Source organism: Macrobrachium nipponense, chromosome 22, assembly GCF_015104395.2.
Source record: "Macrobrachium nipponense isolate FS-2020 chromosome 22, ASM1510439v2, whole genome shotgun sequence".
NCBI classification, from domain to species: domain Eukaryota; kingdom Metazoa; phylum Arthropoda; class Malacostraca; order Decapoda; family Palaemonidae; genus Macrobrachium; species Macrobrachium nipponense.
In genome coordinates this window covers 41,862,937-41,882,128 of record NC_087213.1, presented here as the reverse complement: position 1 = coordinate 41,882,128, position 19,192 = coordinate 41,862,937, and the positions used below count along the sequence as shown (strand labels likewise).

At 39.8% G+C, this 19,192-nt stretch overlaps 1 protein-coding gene across 4 annotated transcripts in view; it reads left to right on the top strand.

The window, feature by feature from the left end:
- Positions 1–19,192, top strand: part of LOC135198612 (probable ubiquitin carboxyl-terminal hydrolase FAF-X) — a 506,622-nt gene that overhangs the window by 226,215 nt on the left and 261,215 nt on the right. For 3 of the 4 annotated variants that reach the window (XM_064226357.1, XM_064226358.1, XM_064226359.1), the window contains exons 23-27: positions 9,113–9,231; positions 9,610–9,764; positions 14,440–14,594; positions 15,186–15,355; positions 18,932–19,094. In XM_064226357.1, the coding sequence (XP_064082427.1) occupies positions 9,113–9,231; positions 9,610–9,764; positions 14,440–14,594; positions 15,186–15,355; positions 18,932–19,094 (762 nt within the window). The remainder of the gene's footprint in view (positions 1–9,112; positions 9,232–9,609; positions 9,765–14,439; positions 14,595–15,185; positions 15,356–18,931; positions 19,095–19,192) is intronic. The other variant, XM_064226360.1, reaches the window with a different exon arrangement.

Below are 19,192 nucleotides of genomic sequence, written 5' to 3'. Positions count from 1 at the left end.
AAGACCCCACAGCCGATTAAGAAGTTTGCCTCCTCCCCCTAAGAAGGCTCGTGCCGAGACTTCTAAGGTTCCGTCCCACTTCCTATTCCTTCTGGAACGGGGCCCGTTTCTCCTTTCACAAGGAAGAAGAAGACGTGGACCGGAGGAGTGTTGGCTAACACCAGCACCTCCTCACATGGTGCCAGAGGTTCTGCCTCGGCGCCAGTTACCGTCTCAGCCTCTCGTTCGCGAGAGTCACCGAGTGTACACCACAGGTGACCGGACAGCCAAGACCCAGGCATCCGAGTCCTCTCGGTGCCAGGATCCAGGCACGGGGCGGAAGACTGGCCGGGGTCGCTCAGGCGACCCTCACCAGACCAGCGATCGCTCTCGTGGCGACGCGCTGGTACCCAGGGTTGATGCAACGGTCCCCTCAGTCGCCTGAACCAGCCTCGGCTGGTCCAAGCGGCGTGACGCGCCGTGAGGACAGGCCTCGCTCCCACCGCCACAGCGGACTCTGCAGGTCCCCTGACCTCTGCTCCTACCGGGACCGGGCGGAGAGGGGGACCAGCAGCAGCTCTTCTGACGCTCGGGACCGTCGCCGCTGTTATTGCTCTAGCAGCTCGACCAGGCCTGCAGCCTGATCGCCTGCAGCCTGATCGCCTGCAGCCCCTTCAGCATACCGGCTCTGCCGGTTGGCACGGGGGGGGGAGCGTCAGGTCTGCCTCTCCGATCTCTTCAACTTCCTCGGGCTTTACCGGGAAGAGCAAGACGATCAGGAGCGATCACGCCCCGCGATCCTGCCACAACGCCCTACAAACCTGGCATGGTCCTCAGACCAACCAGATTGTATGCGCAGGTGGTAGGAGGAGACCAGGAGGGGTCTGTCGTGGTTCTTCCTGTGGAAAGAGGAGGAGGGTCTCGGGAGGCATTCTCGTTGGAAGGGCTTGATGGTCCGTTTCCACAGGATGCAGTCACTCCCGAGATCCAGAGGTCGTTCGCGGAGGTAATTGCGCTGATTAGTCAGCACAATGACCTTGGAGAAGGATCGCCGCTCCCACCTACTGAACCCACATCGGGCTTGGAGGCGTTCTAGGGACCTAAGAAGGAACCCAGGACGGCGGTGGGTCTGCCACAACCAGCCTTGGCTGACAGCATACTAGGCCAAGTGGATGCTCTCATCTCCGGACAGGAGGGTTCGCTTCGGTCTGGTAGGTCTGCTAAGCTCCTTCCTCCACCTCTTCCACGACAGAGGCGCTTCTACGTGCCTTCAGAGGACCCTCTGCTGCCCAAACAGGTTAACCCGGAGCTAGCCAGGCTAACTCTGGGGGTGTCTCTGCCGCAGCTCATGTCGGAGAACCTTTGGTTCTCGCAGCAGGAGGCACATCCCTTGGAATCTACCGCAATGGCAGCATTCCAAGCAGTCTATTGGTTCGACCTGTGGTCCCTCACAGTGTCAAAAACCGCGGCCTCCTTAGGGAACATCACTCCTGAAGGGGACCCGGCTTTTGTTAAAGGCTGTGCCAGTCTGGGGGTAGGGCCATCGCCTACCTTGCCCACCAGACGGCTAACCTGTGGGCCAACCTGGTTCTCCGGCTTAGAGACGCTGTTCTCACCTGAGTGACCAGGGCAGCCGGGCGTGAGGCGGCTCTGGGTCTTCGCAACGGACCAGTACGGAGTTCCTCCTCTCTCTTCCCAGGAGAGATGGTGGACGCTGTGGTGGAAAGACGTCGCACTGACGACAGTGACCGTTTATTACACCAGGTAGTCTCGAAGGCGTCTGGGTAGCCTCGAGCTACTGTGGCCAAGCCCAATAGTTTGGTTAGCGCTTCCTCTGCAGCCAAGATGATCGCATCGTCGAAGCCCAGAGGAAAGACTCTGCCTTCAACTTCTTCAAGAAGCAACCGTCACCAGCCCTCCTTCCAGCCCTCCTTCTCACGAGGGGGAGCTGTGAAGAAGAAGTCAAAGAGAGGAGGGAAACGCTAGGGACGGCGTTCCCCTTCACCTGCTGCCAGAAGTTGGGGGGGGGTGCCTGGCGAGCCATTGGGCAACATGGCAGCACTACGGTGCGGAGAACTAGATAGTAAACGTCCTTCGGGAGGGATATTTACTACCCTTTGAGTCTCGGCCACCCCTCGCCTCCAACCCGGTCCATCTGCGAACCTACGTTCCTGGCTCGACCAAGGACGTGACGCTTTGGCAGGAAGTAGAAGCCATGCTGAGCAAACGTGCTTTGGAGATCGTACAGGATCAGTTGCCGGGCTTCTACAGCCTCCCCTTCCTAGTGGAGAAGTCCTCGGGGTGCTGGCGCCCGGTGATAGATCTCTCTCCCTTGAACCGATTCGTTCGCTAGACTCGGTTCACAATGGAAACAGCACGTTCAATGCTCGATTCCATCAGGGAGGACGACTTCATGCTTTCTGTGGATCTGAAGAACGCGTTTTTACGATACCTGGTTCTCCGGCATAGAGACGCTGTTCTCACCTGAGTGACCAGGGCAGCCGGGCGTGAGGCGGCTCTGGGTCTTCGCAACGCAATCCTCCGGGAAGTACCTCCGCTTCATCCTCAACGAGACAGTGTACCAATTCAGGACACTTTGTTTCGGTCTCTCAACCGCCCCACAGGTGTTCACTCGAGTGTTCACGCTGGTGTCGGCTTGGGCCGACTCGGTAGGGATACGTCTCTTGAGGTATCTCGACGATTGCTGACTGCAGGTGTGTGGGACCATCGTGACAAGCACCTTCACATCAACGTCCTGGAGCTCAAGGCAGCGTTCCTCGCTCTCCAAGAGTTCTGGGACCGTATGGTGGGACACTCAGTGGTGTTGATGTGCGACAACACCTCATAGTGGCGTACATCAACAAGCAGGGGGGTCTAGTGTCCTTCCCGCTGTACAAGTTGACGTTGCAGGTGCACGAGTGGGCCGCGGCACGCTCAGTAGAGGAATGTGGTAACCGACAAGCTCAGCCGTCGGGATCAGGTGATAGGAACCGAAAGTCCCTTCATCCAGACGTGGCAGAAAGGCTCTTCAACCTGTGGGGGCGCCCAGTCGTGGATCTGTTCGCCACCCGGCACAACTGAAAACTCCAGGTTTTCTACTCGATTGTGCCGAACCCATGGGCAACCACGGAGGACACTCCTCAACATCCGTGGGACAACGTCTTCGTCTACGCCTTTCCCCCGTTCTGTCTTAATCGCAAAGTGATCAGCAGGGCGCTGATCACTGCGAACCTTCAGATGATCCTGGTTGCGCCCAAACGACCTCAGGCCATTTGGTATCCGGACCTGCTGGCTCTGCTTGCCGAAGCACCGAGAGAACTTCCCCCTGGCACAACCTCCTGTGCCAGCCACACGTAGAACGGTACCACCAGTCCGTTGAGTCCCTGTGTCTTCACGGCTGGCTGCTATCCACCATCTCTTGTGAGCGAGAGGCTTTTCTCGCAGCGCAGCAACAGAGATGGCTGGATACCTCAGACAGTCCTCTGCAGCTGTCTACCAGGGGAAGTGGTCCGTCTTCTGTGGTTGGTGTCGTGGACGGGATCTCTCTCCTCTTAGAGCCACTCTTCAGCAGGTAGCGGATTTCCTCGTCTTCCTTCGCCGAGAGAAGCTCCTCTCTGTCTCTGCAGTTAAGTGCTACAGAGCCGCCCTGGCCTTAGTCCTTAAACTGCGAGGTGTGGATATCTCCTCTTCTTTCGAGATCTCCCTCCTGATGAAGAGCTTCGAGAGGTCTTGCCCACCCAGGGAACTCAGGCCCCCTGGGTGGGATGTGACTCTCGTCCTTAGGAGTTTGACTCGCAGACCCTTAGAGCCACTCCGAGAGTCGTCAGACAGGGATCTGACCCTCAAGACCGTCTTTCTGCTGGCCCTGGCATCGGCATAGAGAGTAGGGGAACTTCATGGTCTATTCTTTGATGTCAAGCATTCCAGGGGATGGGGATCCGTGACGCTCGATTTCGTCCCGAACTTCGTAGCGAAAACTCTGAATCCTTCGGTCCCTGATGACCGGTTCGAGTCCTTCACGATCCCTTCCCTGAAGGATTTCACCGATAATGATGCGGATGAGATGCTGCTTTGTCCTGTGAGGGGGCTACGGCGCTATCTGAAGAGAACTTGGCACCTCAGGCCTGAGTGTCGACGCCTCTTCGTTAGCACCGGGGTTACCAAGAAAGAAGTTTCCAAGAACACACTTTCTTTCTGGCTGCGTGAGGTGATCAGGAGGGCGTACGAGACAGCTGGCAGTGACAACACCCGTACCCTTCGTCCGAGAGCCCACAAAGTCAGAGGTATTGGTCCAACCCTTGCGTTCCGCAAGAAATTCTCCCTGGCGTAGGTTCTGAAGGCAGGGGTTTGGGCCAACCAGACCACCTTCACTTCATTCTACCTTCGGGATATCACCCATAGGTCCTTGGACACTTTCCTTGGGACCCGTGGTGGCTGCTCATCAAGTTGTGTAGTCTACCCACCACCTGAGCGGACAGAACAGCATCGCATCCTTGTGTGACTGCATGAATGGACAAGTGAAAGAGAATGTGACTGGCTTCTCTTCCTTCTTCGTTCTTCTCCTCCACCTGTGGGCAGAGGGCCGCGGTTGTCACTACACTGAACAGGAGGCCGATGCAAGTAAGCTACACAACCAAGCCCCTTTCTATCCCTTTCAGTAGGGATAGAAGGGTTTATCCACCACTCCCCAACAAGGGGGGGAGTGGAAGCCAACAAGAGACAAACCCATAACTTTACCTTGGCTCTGGAAGTAGGAACTAGTTCTTGCTTTTTGCTATTTATAAGTGGTACGCTTACCTCCCTCTTATAAATTTGGTCCAGAAGTCTGACCATTGATCCTGCAGTGCACACCCCGATCAGCTGGGCAGAGGCTAGGATCCCTCCCTCGGCTCTTACGACCAAGGAGGGAATCCAAGGTAGGACGAACACCAGTCTGTTCATAAGACTCAGATTCCACCCACCAATAAGTGAATCTTCCTATTGTTAAAGGACCGATGGTTTGTATTACATATCGGAACAAATAACAATTTGTCGAAAATTGTATTTTTCCTAACTATACAAACCTGAGGTCCTTTACATATAGTCCCACCTCATGCCACCCCTCACTCTGCGTTTCCTGGGCCTAAAGCAATGTGACTCCTTGCCTCGCAGTCGAGCTTACCACTAACTGCCGGACAAGTAGTTAACTACTGAACCCCCTTATTCGAAGCTTACGACCGGTTCAGCTGCCGCTAAGTACCTTCCTATTGTTAAAGAACCTCAGGTTTGTATAGTTAGGAAAAATACAATTTTCGACAAATTGTTATTTTTTATCATATGATACTAATATGTGATTATTATGTACTCAAATTTTATATCTCATGTCTGATGCTACCCCCTTAAATTAGGTCTTCAAAAGTCGCATGATACACGATTATATATGGTAGTTAACCCTCTTACGCCGAAGCCCTAAAAATCAAAACCTCTCCCGTATGCCGGCGCCGGTTTGGAGTGAGCACGGAAGCGGAAAAAATAATTTTTTCAAAAAATCACAGCGCGCTTAGTTTTGAAGATTAAGAGTTCATTTTTGGATCATTTTTTTGTCATAGCCTGAAGTTTAGTATGCAATCATCAGAAATGAAAAATAATATCATTATCATATATAAATAATGCGATATATGGTAGCAAAAAAAAAATAATTCATAGATAATTGTATTCAAATCACGCTGTGCAAAAAACGGTCAAAGCTAACGAGTTACTTTTTTTTTCGTTGTATTGTACACTAAATTTCAATAATTTTCATATATAATACATAGTAAAACAATAAAAGCAACACCGGAAAAATATTATCACAAAATGATGTACGAATTTGTAACATGCGGACGTAAAAAAATGTTATTTTCAAAAATTCACCGTAATTCTAAATATTGTTCTAGAGACTCCCAATTTGTTTCAAAATTAAGACAAATGATTGAATATTACGATACTGTAAGAGTTTTAGATTAGAATTGCAGATTTCAACCATTTTGGAAGAGTTAAATTTGACCGAATGTTGAAATTTTTATATATTTTTTTATATGCACATATTTCGGATATGGAAACAGCTACAACCTTCAATTATTTATTATTGTATTCTTCATGAATTTGCGCACATTTTTATATATGAAACTCTATAAAACGGCTAATATGAAAAGGAGCAAATATTAGGATAATGCGATGTACGTATTTCGGAGACTTGCGGCCGCGAATTGGCGCGCGGAGTGAAGGTAAATATATTGTTCAAAAATTCACCATAAATCACAATATTGTTCTAGAGACTTCAAATTTGTTTCAAAATGAAGGTAAATGCTTGAATATTACTAGGCCATAAGAGTTTTAGCTTACAATTGCGTTTTTCAACTATTTCAGTAGAGTCAAATTTGACCGAACGTGGTTTTTTTTCTATTTATCGTGATTTATATGCAAATATTTCGAAAAAAGAGAAAAGCTACAACCTTCAATTATTTTTAGTGGTATTCTACATAAAATTGCGCACATTTTCATATATAAAACTTTATGTAACAGCTAATTTTAAATGGTGCAAACATTTCGACAATCGCACAAAAAAAATTCCGATTTTTTCGGAAGAGTTACCGCGCGGACGTAAGGAAAATGTTTTTTTTATTTTCATAAATTCACCATAAATCGAAATATTGTGCTAGAGACTTCCAAGTCATTGCAAAATGAAGTTAAATGATTGAATATTACTAGAATATAAGAGTTTTAGCTTACAATTGCGTTTTTCGACCATTTCGGTAGAGTCAAAGTTGACCGAAAGTTGAAATTTTTGCACTTAACGTTATTTATATGAAAATATTTCAAAACTGATAAAAGCTACAACCATGGGTTGTTTTTTGTTGTATTGTGCATGAAATTGCGCACATTTCCATATATAAAACTTTATGTAACGGCAAATTTAAAAGGGTGCAAACATTAGGACAATCGCACGAAAAAATTTATCTGAAGAGTTATCGCACGAACGTAAGGAAAAAGTTTTTTCATAAATTCACCATAAATCGAAATATTGTGCTAGAGATGTCCAATTTGTTGCAAAATGAAGGCAAAGGATTGAATATTACTATAATATAAGAATTTTAGCTTACAATTGCGTTTCTCGACCATTTTGGTAGAGTCAAAGTTGACCGAAGGTTGAAATTTTTGCACTTATCGTTATTTATATGAAAATATTTCAAAACTGATAGAAGCTACAATCATGAGTATTTTATTGTTGTATTTTACATGAAATTGCGCACATTTTCATATATAATACTTCATGTAAAGGATAATTTAAAATGGTGCAAAAATTATGTCAAAGTGACAAAATAATTTCAGAGATGTGTCACTGATACTTTTTAGTGCGATACGAAAGAAATTCGCACTTGCGCGCCTGCGTAGCGATTGTAAACAAAACAACGCCTTGATCCGTGAACTCCCAGCATCCCCCAAGGCGCATGATTCAAAAGTTTTCGGCTGGTAGGCCTATAAGTATTTTTCCGCGAATTTTTAACAAAACTTTTTTGAGCCGACGTATGATACGTCCAATCGGCATACGGGAGACATTTTGACTCGACGTTTAATACGTCCAATCGGCGTAAGAGGGTTAATAGTGGTTGTTTGGCAAGCTTTCGGTATTTGTTATTGTTGACAAAGCGATTATAAAAAAAAGGAGGTCGGATACTTTTTTTTTTTTTTTATTACAGTGGTCCCCCCGTATTCGCGAGGTCGGATACTTTTTTATTTTTATTACAGTGGTTCCCCCGTATTCGCGGGGGATGCGTACGAGACCCCCCCGTGAATAGTTAGAACCCGCGAATGTTTGGAACCCCTATAAAAATGCTAAAAACAGCCTATTTTGTTAGTTAAAACTCAAGAAAAACCCACTAAAAATCTTTATGCTTGGTTTTTTTAATAGTTTTATCACAAAAAGTGCATTTTATGATTAAATTCATCAAAAAAACCAGGAACTTGTGGATATTTATCATAGAAAAATACTGCGAATGCGCAAATTTTCCGTGAATAATGCAGGGAAGCGTTCCCAAGAGAAATCCGCGAATGTGTTAGTCCGCGAATCTGGAGAATGCGAATAAGGGGGGTCCACTGTATAGTTATTTAATAATTATTAGAAATGAGTATATGCTGATTATTCATTCATTTTACAGGTATATTCTAAGTTTTTAGCTTCTTAGTTTTAGATGTCAGAATTGTAGACTAGGCTACAGTAGTGACTGCTAACATAGCCTAGGCTTATTATGTATCAGAATCAAAACTCAACATTATAAGGGATATATGCTAAAATCCTAATATATGCAGTAAAAATGGGGTTAAACATTATATGCAGTTGAATACTCCAGTATTTACATTATTTTTGCCTTTTTGGAGTAATATTTCTTTCGTCAGATCAGTGTTGTAATCTTGAAAATAATTTTTCATGAATATAATTGAAAAGCGACATAATCTTGGAACGTCATAAGCCAAAACTATCGTAAATTGGGGACTGCCTGTGCCCAGTCTTTCTGTGAAGAATCTGCAGCCAGTGTTTCATGTGATGCCAATAAATACTCACCGTTGCCTCACTTAACCAGGGTTAGCTTCCTTGAGTACTTTGCCAACTTTTTCTAGTCAATTTTTTTTATGCAGGTAGTGATGGGAATTATGTTGTGCTTGCTCTCTTGTTGTTATTGTTATCCTGCTCCCTGTTTATGGATTGTTGTATATGAGACTAACTCAGTAATTAAATAGCCATTAGTTTCCATGTACGACACAGCCTAATTCAAATTTTGCGGGTAGCACTTCGATTGCTTAGTGTAGGTATACAGTGTCAACCCCCCAAAAGCCGTACTAGGAATAACTAATTAGCTAAACACTTCAACGTATGTAAACATATATGTATGTTACCCGTCCACAAGGGGTTAACATTAGAAATAAAGCTTTCGGGATAGTCTGTAAGAGAAAAAGTTTTAGTTAGCAATCTACCTAAACTTAATAATCTATAAATGTAGAGGTTATTCATTATATTCATGTTTAATTGCACTTTGCTTTTTACGTAATTATGTTTAAATAAACCCAAAATGAGAGATACTTGGAAATGTTAATTTAATTGATAATTTTTTTCTAGGCAACAACCTACGTACAGCCTGTTTAGAACATGCTAAGTTAGGAGAGCAGAATGCTTCACTAACTCTGGAAACTTTGGTGTTCTCTACTTCACCTTCACAAGTACTATACAACCTCCAGGTGAGTGCATAATTACATATTGCTTATGGTCAGTTACAACTGAATGTAAATTTCTTTCATGTTGGAAGGGTTTCAAGTCTTTGCTTTCAGAGAAGAAATTCGAACTCTCCATGATTTATAACCAAAATCTTTGATTAAATGATCTATGACACTAATGGAAAAGTACAGGTTAAGTAAATTGACATATTGTGCATAGCCAGCTCTGTGAGATACTGGAAGAGATTGTGTTTCTGCCTGTTTTCACTTGCAGTCAGCCCTCAGCCACACATTTTCCAAGTCAAAGATTTTTGTATGGATTTAAAGGGTTATTAACTCAACACTGATCTTCGTAAAGGTCGTACATTCTTTTCACGTTCCTCCTTATTTTATTTCTTGCAGGTACTGTATTCACTACTAATGCCTGCGCTTAATCCTATGTCAGATAAGGCAATGGAGTTCCAGTACAATTTCATGAAGTGTGGTGGTGTTAAGATCATCATCGATATGCTGAGCAAGAATAATTTTCTTTCCAGCACTGATATGCCTACTAAAAGGTAATACATATATAGTTATTCAATATTCTGTTTAATGTTGCTAAACTATTGGTCTTTGATGTGTTTTTTCTTGGATATAACTTCTTTCTTGAAACCAGATGTAAACTGACTATATATGATGGATGTGTAGAATAGATCTTAAGGGGGCTGGCTGGCTAATGCCATTTTTGAAGGACAGGGCTTTGACCTTCATACCACTTAATAAGGTGACTCGGGACATCTCCAATCCACATATGATTTTTGCCTCTGACCTTTGGTTGTGTGACGCCAGGGCGATTTATCCCGAAAATAACCATTTTTCAAATTCTATCTCCTCCCTTGATACTTGATATTAAGACCTGGGATGATTACTATATATAGACCTGATGTAGACCTCCAGTCAAATGAAGAGTTTTTCTAAAAGTAATTTTTTTGCTAGATAGGAATATTTTCATCATGGTTAAAGAATAAACCCTATAAATCGGGAAAAATGTAGGGAAAAAAAAAGAAACCAATTGGTAAAAAGGGCTTCATTTTATTGTTCTATAGTGTCTTTCTAATTTATATACCAAATTTCAATGCTATAGCTTTAAAAACTAAGGGAGGAGATAGAATTTGAAGGTCAATAAGTATAGTTTTGAGATACAGGCGTTCAAAGTTTTTCATTGTATTTTTACAAAGACAATGTTAACACATCATGATTATTATGAATTTTATTTTCCTCTTTGGGTATTAATAAACCAAGATTATGTTATTTATCATAATTTAATCATAAATGAAGATCCCTTTGCTGGAAGATCATAGCCTGGGGCACTGTGTCAGGTGAGATGGGACACTCCTTCCTATGCAACTCTCTCTCTCTCTCTCTCTCTCTCTCTCTCTCTCTCTCTCTCTCTCTCTCTCTCTCTCTCTCTCTCTCTCCTTCACTAACTTGGCTTATTAGAGCAAATTTTCTTCTTCTGTATGTTAGCGAGATGTTTTCCTTATTTGTTCCTCTTTGGCATGATGAAATTCTTGCCAAAACAAAGAAAAATAGATGTAAAAGCAAGCTAATGTCAGAGGTGAAACTGGCACTTGTACCCTCTATCCTGTTTCTGCTCGCACTGAAGGGTGGTATCTTGCTAATTCCCATCTTGCTACTCATGGAATCTCTACAGATGCCATTGCTCACAATTGTTTGACAAAAATTATCAAAATTTACGATAACAGAAGAAATATTGCATTTTCTTGTATAAATCAATGTTTTTGGTTCAGTGAGTTACTTTTACTAATATATAACCCTGTAACTACAAAAGTAAGAGGAATTTTCCTAAGTATTTCATATATGGATTTTCCATTGCCATACAAAGCTCCATGAATTTTATCATGACTGCATTTTTTCCCCTATACCCCCTTATATAGGGGTACTGGCTGGCCCCCCTTAAGTTTTTACTAGTGAACAATTTCATGTAGGGCTCTGTGGACAGAATATCAGAGTAACTAAATTTCAGTGCAGTGTAAGTTCAATGTCAAGGGAAAGAGTACATAGTCTTAAAAATTACTCCTCTCATAAAATGTTGATGCTAATTGAATTATTGAATTATAAGAAGCCATGCAATTAAAATCAGCACTGTGACTTAGACATAATGCTAGGACCTGGTAAATTTTAATGCTGGTTTTTTTTCTACATGAAGTCAGGTGAAATTTCATCCAAAACTAATTGAGAAATGTCTATGTTAATATACATGGACTATGGTCTTGAATACTAGACCACTTATAGATACTGAATGAGTTAACTTGGATGTAAGTTCTTGATGCCTCCACTTCTTGCCTTCCAAATCCTTTATGCCTCCACTTCTTGCCAAGAGTGTTAGGTTGGAGTTTGCAAGCATGTCTTTTTGTTTGAAAATTCACTGCATCAGAAATCCCTTCTCTTGTTGATCTTGCCCTGTTACTGGTGGCTTTATGCTGCCAACTCATGTCATGACATCACTTGCCAGGAAGCTTTTGTTGTATCAGTCATCTACAGTGTTTCCTTGACCTATGGCAATCCGATCTTACAGTGCTTTTCAGTCCCGGCAAAGGGCCATTTTACAGTGCTGTAAAGTGCCGTTACATCAAGTTAACGGTGTCATAAGACCCTTTGACGATGCTAACGGCAAAATAGGCATGAAGTTGATGGCACTTTGGCGCTGTAACTTGATGCAGCATCAAGCTATGGAATTATGGTGCTGCGTAAGTGCTGATAACAGTGATGCATTGAGTTACAGCGGAAATCAACTTCGTTGCAGCACTGGAACAGATCCACGCTGTAGGCCAAGAACGCACTGTACAAGGCTCTCATGCAATGCCTGAAGGGTTATGGCACTAGAACATATTAAGATTGTTCTACGGGTGCACTTGATCGGCTCCCTCAGCCAGATTTATACCTTGAGAAGTTGTTCAGTTCCAAGGCTGTCCCTATAAAATTTTGTTGCCACCTTTTGTTATGGAGACTTTTTGTTTGTTTGTTCCAGTCAATCCTGCAGTATGGGTTCTTGATGGTGTCAGTGCCATCCTATCTGAAGGCTTGCCTTTATTGGGCATGGCTAGGACCAACTATTGTATCCTTTCTCTTTGACCCTTCTCTGTTTTTCAAATTCAGAATGAATGTAATGACAAGAGTTACTATGTTTAACCTCTTACCCTGTGCAGTTTTTTTTTGCAGATAACGTAGTTCCCGACTTTTATGCGCTTCACTTTTTCACGCTTTATTGCAATTTTTGTGGAACATATCTTTCAATTTTATGGAGGAGCTTTTGCCAATTTGCACATTTTTCTATGGCCCCTATCTTAAAAGTTATCACTAATTGTCACTAATTGATCATAAGAAAACAAAGAAATTGTCATACTCAAAGAAAGAAAATTTCCTATCCAATTATGAAACTGTTGAAGACCTGAAATACAATTATACCTTTAATGAGGATAAACTAAACAAGCTCCCAACTTTTGTCATCCTTCTGCCCCAGGTCTTGACAGGATTTCATTTAAGATGATACAAAAACTGGCCCCTATAACCAAATCATATTTACTTTTTATTTTTTTATTAGTATTTGTATAAATGAACTAGGAAAAGTTGCAAGTAATCCATTTAATTACAGACCAATATCTCTCACAAGCAGTTTATGTAAAATGTTAGAAAAAATGGTCAGTGCACTACTAACTTAGTTATCACCAAAGGAATCAATTCTAACTCAGCTCAATTGGGTTCAATAGCTGATTGATCAACCCTTGATCCCCTAACCTATGTAGAGGTCCATATCAGAAAAAATTGACATTAGCTGTTCTTTTTTTTTTTTTATATTGAGAAAGCATATGACACAACATGGAGTGTAACACCATGCAAAAACTTCACTCATTAGGGTTGCAGGGTCACCTGCCAATTTTAATTTTAAACTTTCTTACAGATAACTTTCCAAACACAAGTATAAAATTCTATTCAGAATTCTTAAGAAGAAGGAATTTGTCAGGGCAGTGTCCTGCGTTGTATACTTTGTTTGCCTTGTTAATTAATGACTTCACCATACAATTACCAAATGGAGTTAAAAATAACTTGTGCGTTGATGACTCTGCCAAATACTACATGAGTAGCACCCTGAGACATGTCCGAAGAGTCCTCCATACTGCCATCACAAATATAAGTATTTGGGCAAATTCAGTTGGATTTTGTTTATCAACCAATAACGAAAGCCATTATTATCTATAAAGACAAACGGTAGCTATAAGACCAAGAAATTTGGCTCAGGCTTCTTGGAGATGTTCAGTCACGACATCTTGAGTGAGTTGTATCATTATAACCTGTTTTCTCTGATGCATCCCATAGAGAGAATGGGAGGTTTTAATTGGTGACAAGTATTTTTTGCACAAGTGTTTTTTACTGCTTTTACAAGTTTCTACAGTTTGTTGTTCACAGTGCCATACAAGCAATGAACAAAATTGTAAATAAGCCAGTCTAAACTTTAATTTAACAATATATCTTCAGGATTTGTTTGTTTACACATAAAACAGTCCAAAACAGTGTAACTCGCTTCCACCTTTCCAGAATTAGTCTTACAGACATTTTTTTACAATTTGTCATTCACAAGTGCCATACAAGCAATAAACAAAATTGTCAATAAACCAATCTAAAAATTTTTGAGCAATGTAGCTTTAGGATATGGTTATAAACATACACATAAACCAGTCAAAAACATACTATAACTGACTTCCACCTGTTCCAGAATTCTGAAGAGTCGATAGGCTTTTCCCTTAAGTTTTCTCTTACCTTCAAATGAACCAACTTTGTTTTGAGGGTATGAAAAATTTTCTCATTCAAACCTATTCATCATTGGGTGTGCCTTTATTCTTTACACCCATGCTTTATGGTCAAGAATACTACAGAGGACTTCTTCCTTGTGGGAAGGTGGAGCTTCCACTGTATATGGCTTTAAAGCCCTATGTTGTTATAGTCAATGCAACTGGAAAGCCAAATGCACAGAATAAAGTTATTTAGGAGTGGCTTTGTATGATGAACTTATATTATTATTAGACATTTATTTTGTTTGACATTTCATATGAGACATTCATTTTGCTGTTCTTAGTGACCAGTAAGGGTTTTTGTTTGCTGTGCTTGATGATTGTCCCAAAGGTGTATGAAATGAAACAAATGCTTGTTGTCTATTTATTTTATTTGTTTCAGATCTGCCTTTTTGGTTGTTTTGAAATTAGCAAAACTGGCATTTGTGACAGTTGGCTATGCCATTGTTGGTGTTGTAGCTGGAGCTGTTACCTCAACTGGGACCACAGCCACCAATACCAATGGTGGTGGATCGGATGGTAACTCATCTCCAGCAGGTATGTGTTAGTGCATGCTGAAGATATTTTGTGTATATTAATAAAATTGTTCTCCTTGTAAGTTTTGATGACTGCCTGGTAAATCATTCTTACCAATCTGTAAATCCTGTTAGTTTAGCTACATTATCATTGCTTTTTACTGTTCATGACTTCATTAACCTTTATGGTGTTTATTCTTACTGCAGAAAATGTATAGTTTACTGGAGTTTCAGTTAAGAAAAATATGGGAGAAAAGTTATTCATTTTTCAATAGGAAACAAACTGCTCATTAATTTTGCAAGGGTTTCAGTAGTGTGATGTGAACAGTGGATTATTAACCTAAGTAAAGACAAGACTACACAAATTGTTCACTTTGTACATCTCTGACAAGAACTTTAGTAAGGAATGTTTACATTTGTCCTGGCATATTTACCTTTAATTATTTGTGACTATGCCTTCAGTAATCTTGCAAACTATGGACCACAATTGCAAATGCATTTTACTCTTAAATAAATGGGAAAAGGTGTGTTGACATAATGTGGTTCCCATGGTTTGAAATAATTGAAAAATGAAATTATTTTATTTAATAATTTTTCATTCTTTCCCCTGTAGGCAGTACTGGTTTGGCAACATCTACTCACACTCAAGCCTTAGTTCTCCAAGAGGCCCTTCATCACATACCAAATCCTACTTCTGATTGTATGGTGCGGAACGTAGCCTCTCGTCTGGCTCAATCACTTCACGACCAGGTCACTATCACATCATGCCTCTGGGCTCACTTTGTAAGATCACAGGGATTTATGTATGTGTGGTGAATTGGTAAAACTAATTGTTATTCATTTTCACCTAGATTTAACACACTAATAACTAGTCATTTGTAGAAATTGGGTTAGTAGGACATGCATAAAATCTTACAGAGGGCAAACTTACACTATACTCTTCAGTCCTATAACAATTCCCAACTGAATTACTGTATGGAAGAGTGTTGGAGAGATAATCTGCTAATGTATTTTTGTTTTGTGAAGTCTGACTATTGTTTGTTAATGAAGTTTGGCTGTGATTATGATTGTGTTAATATCTTTTGGCATAGGTATAGCATCAGCTGTAGTGATTCAGTATTTTATCTTGGAGGACTTTTCTATGATGCATATTAAGAGTGAAATGCTTAATAAGCATTTCTTTTTATGCATTTGAACTGGTTAACTCAGTATTTTTTATTATCATCTGCAAAATGTCAATGTCATTAGCTAATTAAATTGCTTGTTACGTACTTTGGTAAGACTAGATAAGAAAACCATTAGAGCACTTTGGTTATCTCAGTAATGTTGTTGTGATATGTATGTGGTACTTTTCAGTATTATTGCAGCTCAGTCAAGACCCATACTAACTGTGAAACAAAAGCATGTAATTTAATTTTGCTGTATAGTCAAACCTCTTAAAACCAGCATTCTGTGGTTCAGGAACATCCGCAGTCAGGATTGATTTTTAATCAGCCGTCATTAGTTCGTTGAGAGGCCACAAGGTTGGCGCCACATAATGTTTACAACTCTTCTACAGCAAAAATTATACTCTCTCTTTTTTTTTATATGAAAGTAATTGTTAGTTATGAAAATTTCTGAAATAAGACATATTTTCATCAATAAGTTTAAACGTGAGTAGTTAGAATCCATGAATACTTAGAGCCCCCTTCTCAAAAATGCTTTTACTAACTACCTATCTTGAAAGTTAAAATACCAAATGTATACCTTAAATAACGTCCTACATCAAATTTACCTTAGATTATTATCTTATTACTGTTTCAAAGGCAACTTAAACATTAGTGCCCTTAAAGATATATACACACATTCTTCTAAGACTTGATAAAATTCATTTACTGCGAACACAGATACAGCTCTGAACTTCAAGCTTCTGTGGAGTTAAAAAAAAGATGAGGGGAAAGAATTTTTATGCATTTTGTAAATATAGTTATATTATTATTATTATAATTATTATTATTTGAAAATATTAATGAACATATACATGCACCATAAAAATTCTCTCACCTCAGTAAGAGAGAGAAGTGCTATCCTTACTTAAAAGTGAAATGGAAAGGTTAATTTTTTTTTTAAATACTATCACATACAAATTTTGTAGTAACAGTTATATTATTATTGTATTATTATTGTTATTATTATTATTGTTGTTATTATTATTATTATTATTATTATTATTATTATTATTATATTATTATTGTATTATTATTATTATCATTATCATTATTATTATTTTTATATTATTATTATTAATTGAAAATATCAGTAAACATATTACATATATGTACCATAGAAATTCTTACTTCTCACTAAAAGAAATAGAAAAAGTGTGTGTGTTTATCTATACGTATAATCTTTCAGGAATATTAATCTATTTCTCATTACTAGCGACTGACAAAAGAAATTCATGTGTTTTTTGTTTTCCAAAGATGTATTACCTTTCTAGGCATTTTTAAAACAGTATGAACGTGCACACAGTGTGCATATATGTTAATACCAGTTGGTTAGAGAGACACTTCCCCTGAGAGAGAGAGGGAGAGAGAGATATTTTTCAGTATATTCTTTTGAACAGCCAAGATGGCAACAATAATTAGAGACCCACTAAGATTGCAACATTCCCCTACACTTCCTTTCAGGTTTCTTGACATTTTTGACATTTGTAACAGCTCCACCCTCACCCCCTCTCTATAAGTTTTGAAGCTGAAAGGTTGGGATTTCCTTTTCTTACATAATTTTTCAATTTACAAACTAAAATCTTACTAATTCTCTCTAGAATTTTCTTTGATGAAGTGATGTTATTGCTGTTTACATTTATATTTGAAAATTAGTCAATCATTTATTTATCCAAACAAAAAACATCCTTCTCAGTAAGAGAGAGAGAGAGAGTTATAATTAATTTTTAGTATAATTTAATCTTGAAATTTCAAATATTCTGCTTGATAAGCCTCTACCAAGTCAAAAAATTCATTCAAAACAATGAGACATTTGGCAATTCATGAATTTCTTATTATGATGCTTGAAAGACCTCATTTCTTTTATATGTAGTTTTATATTTACCCATTTGGTATGCTACCTTAGAGGTAAAAAGTGCAAGCATAAATCTTTATCTCTGCTAGGAAAGTTTTCTATCCTTCCCCTCCTGTTAGGAAATGTTTGTTAATTCTCCTCAATAGGTGGCAATGTGCATAGTTTACCTTTTGATAACGAACGTACTGAATGATTGTTTCAATTCTTTCTTTATTTTTGTCATTTCATTACCCTTCACAATCAGAGTAAGTGACAAAGAAATTATTAGTAATAATTATGAATATAGTATATATAGGAAATGAAAGTCAAAGTGATATACTGTAGATTCTGGGAAAGGTTAATTAGTTGACTTGCACAACTCGGAAATGTAGACTTAATATGTTAAAGTACACTATTTTGAAGAAAATTATACAGTATGATATTATATTAGCCAAGTAGTAGACTCAGTCAGCAACTAGCCTATTTGTATGTGGGTTGCAAGGCTATGTTTATATAGGGCCTTAATTTTTTAAGGGATTTTCTCTGGTGTGGCAGTGGTCTGGTACCAAGGTTCTCGGATTTAAGAGGTTGGACTGTATTTTTAGTTCTTTAGACATGTAAGAAGCTTGTCACAAGCAATGACATTGACTACTTTTCCCTTGCCCTACCCTATATCCCTGTTTTGTTTTGCAGATATGAAAAAAGACTTACAACCCAGTTTTTAGAAGTAAAGTAATGTTTTAAGAGTATGTATTAATATTCAGATATAAGTTTTAAGTAATGAGTATATGAAGTGGAAGGTAGAACTTCACATAAGTAAATGTTAATGTAGAATACTGTTTCTTAATCTAAATTGTATACTATGGAAGAGCTTTGTAAATTTTTCAAGTCTATGAGAACTTAAATAAATGAGCTCAGTGGGCTGGGTAAATTGAATATAATAAAACAGGTTTATCAGTGCATATACAATATAGTTTTGATACATGAGAGATTGTCAGAATTTTGCATTTTGTAATGGCAAGGGATATTTTAATGGTGGGAATAGGTTCAGTTTGCTACACATATTGTAGACGGAGGGTCTAGTATTGACAGTAATTTCCCAATTGTATGATCTCCAGGAAGTAAATGTTACGAATGAATGTGAGACTTCAGATCTTGTAGACTCCATGATTTTTGTATTTTAGATTTTTTCTTTTATAATGATGGGAGAGGTAAAAGTTTATTATAATAGATGGCCTTTATTTGTGGACCAAGAAGTAATAATAAAATGATTCATTAACAAGTACCATATCTAATGTACTTACTTTTTCCCATCAATAGGTAACAGGGGTTGTTCCAGATATGAGTGTAGTTCGTTCAATTCTCCAAATTACTTGGGCTTCAGCAGCTGGTCAAGTTCACCTACTTACTTCTTCCCTAGATGAAATTGAAAAGGCTGCAGAAAGACCACCAACAAAGCCACCAGATCCAGAAGACCTTCAGGGTAAGTTTGAAATGTTCAGTAGTCAAGTAACATCCATCTCCTCCTAAGCACCCTCGTGGATAGGGTTATAAGAAAGACTATATTAAATTGTAACGATT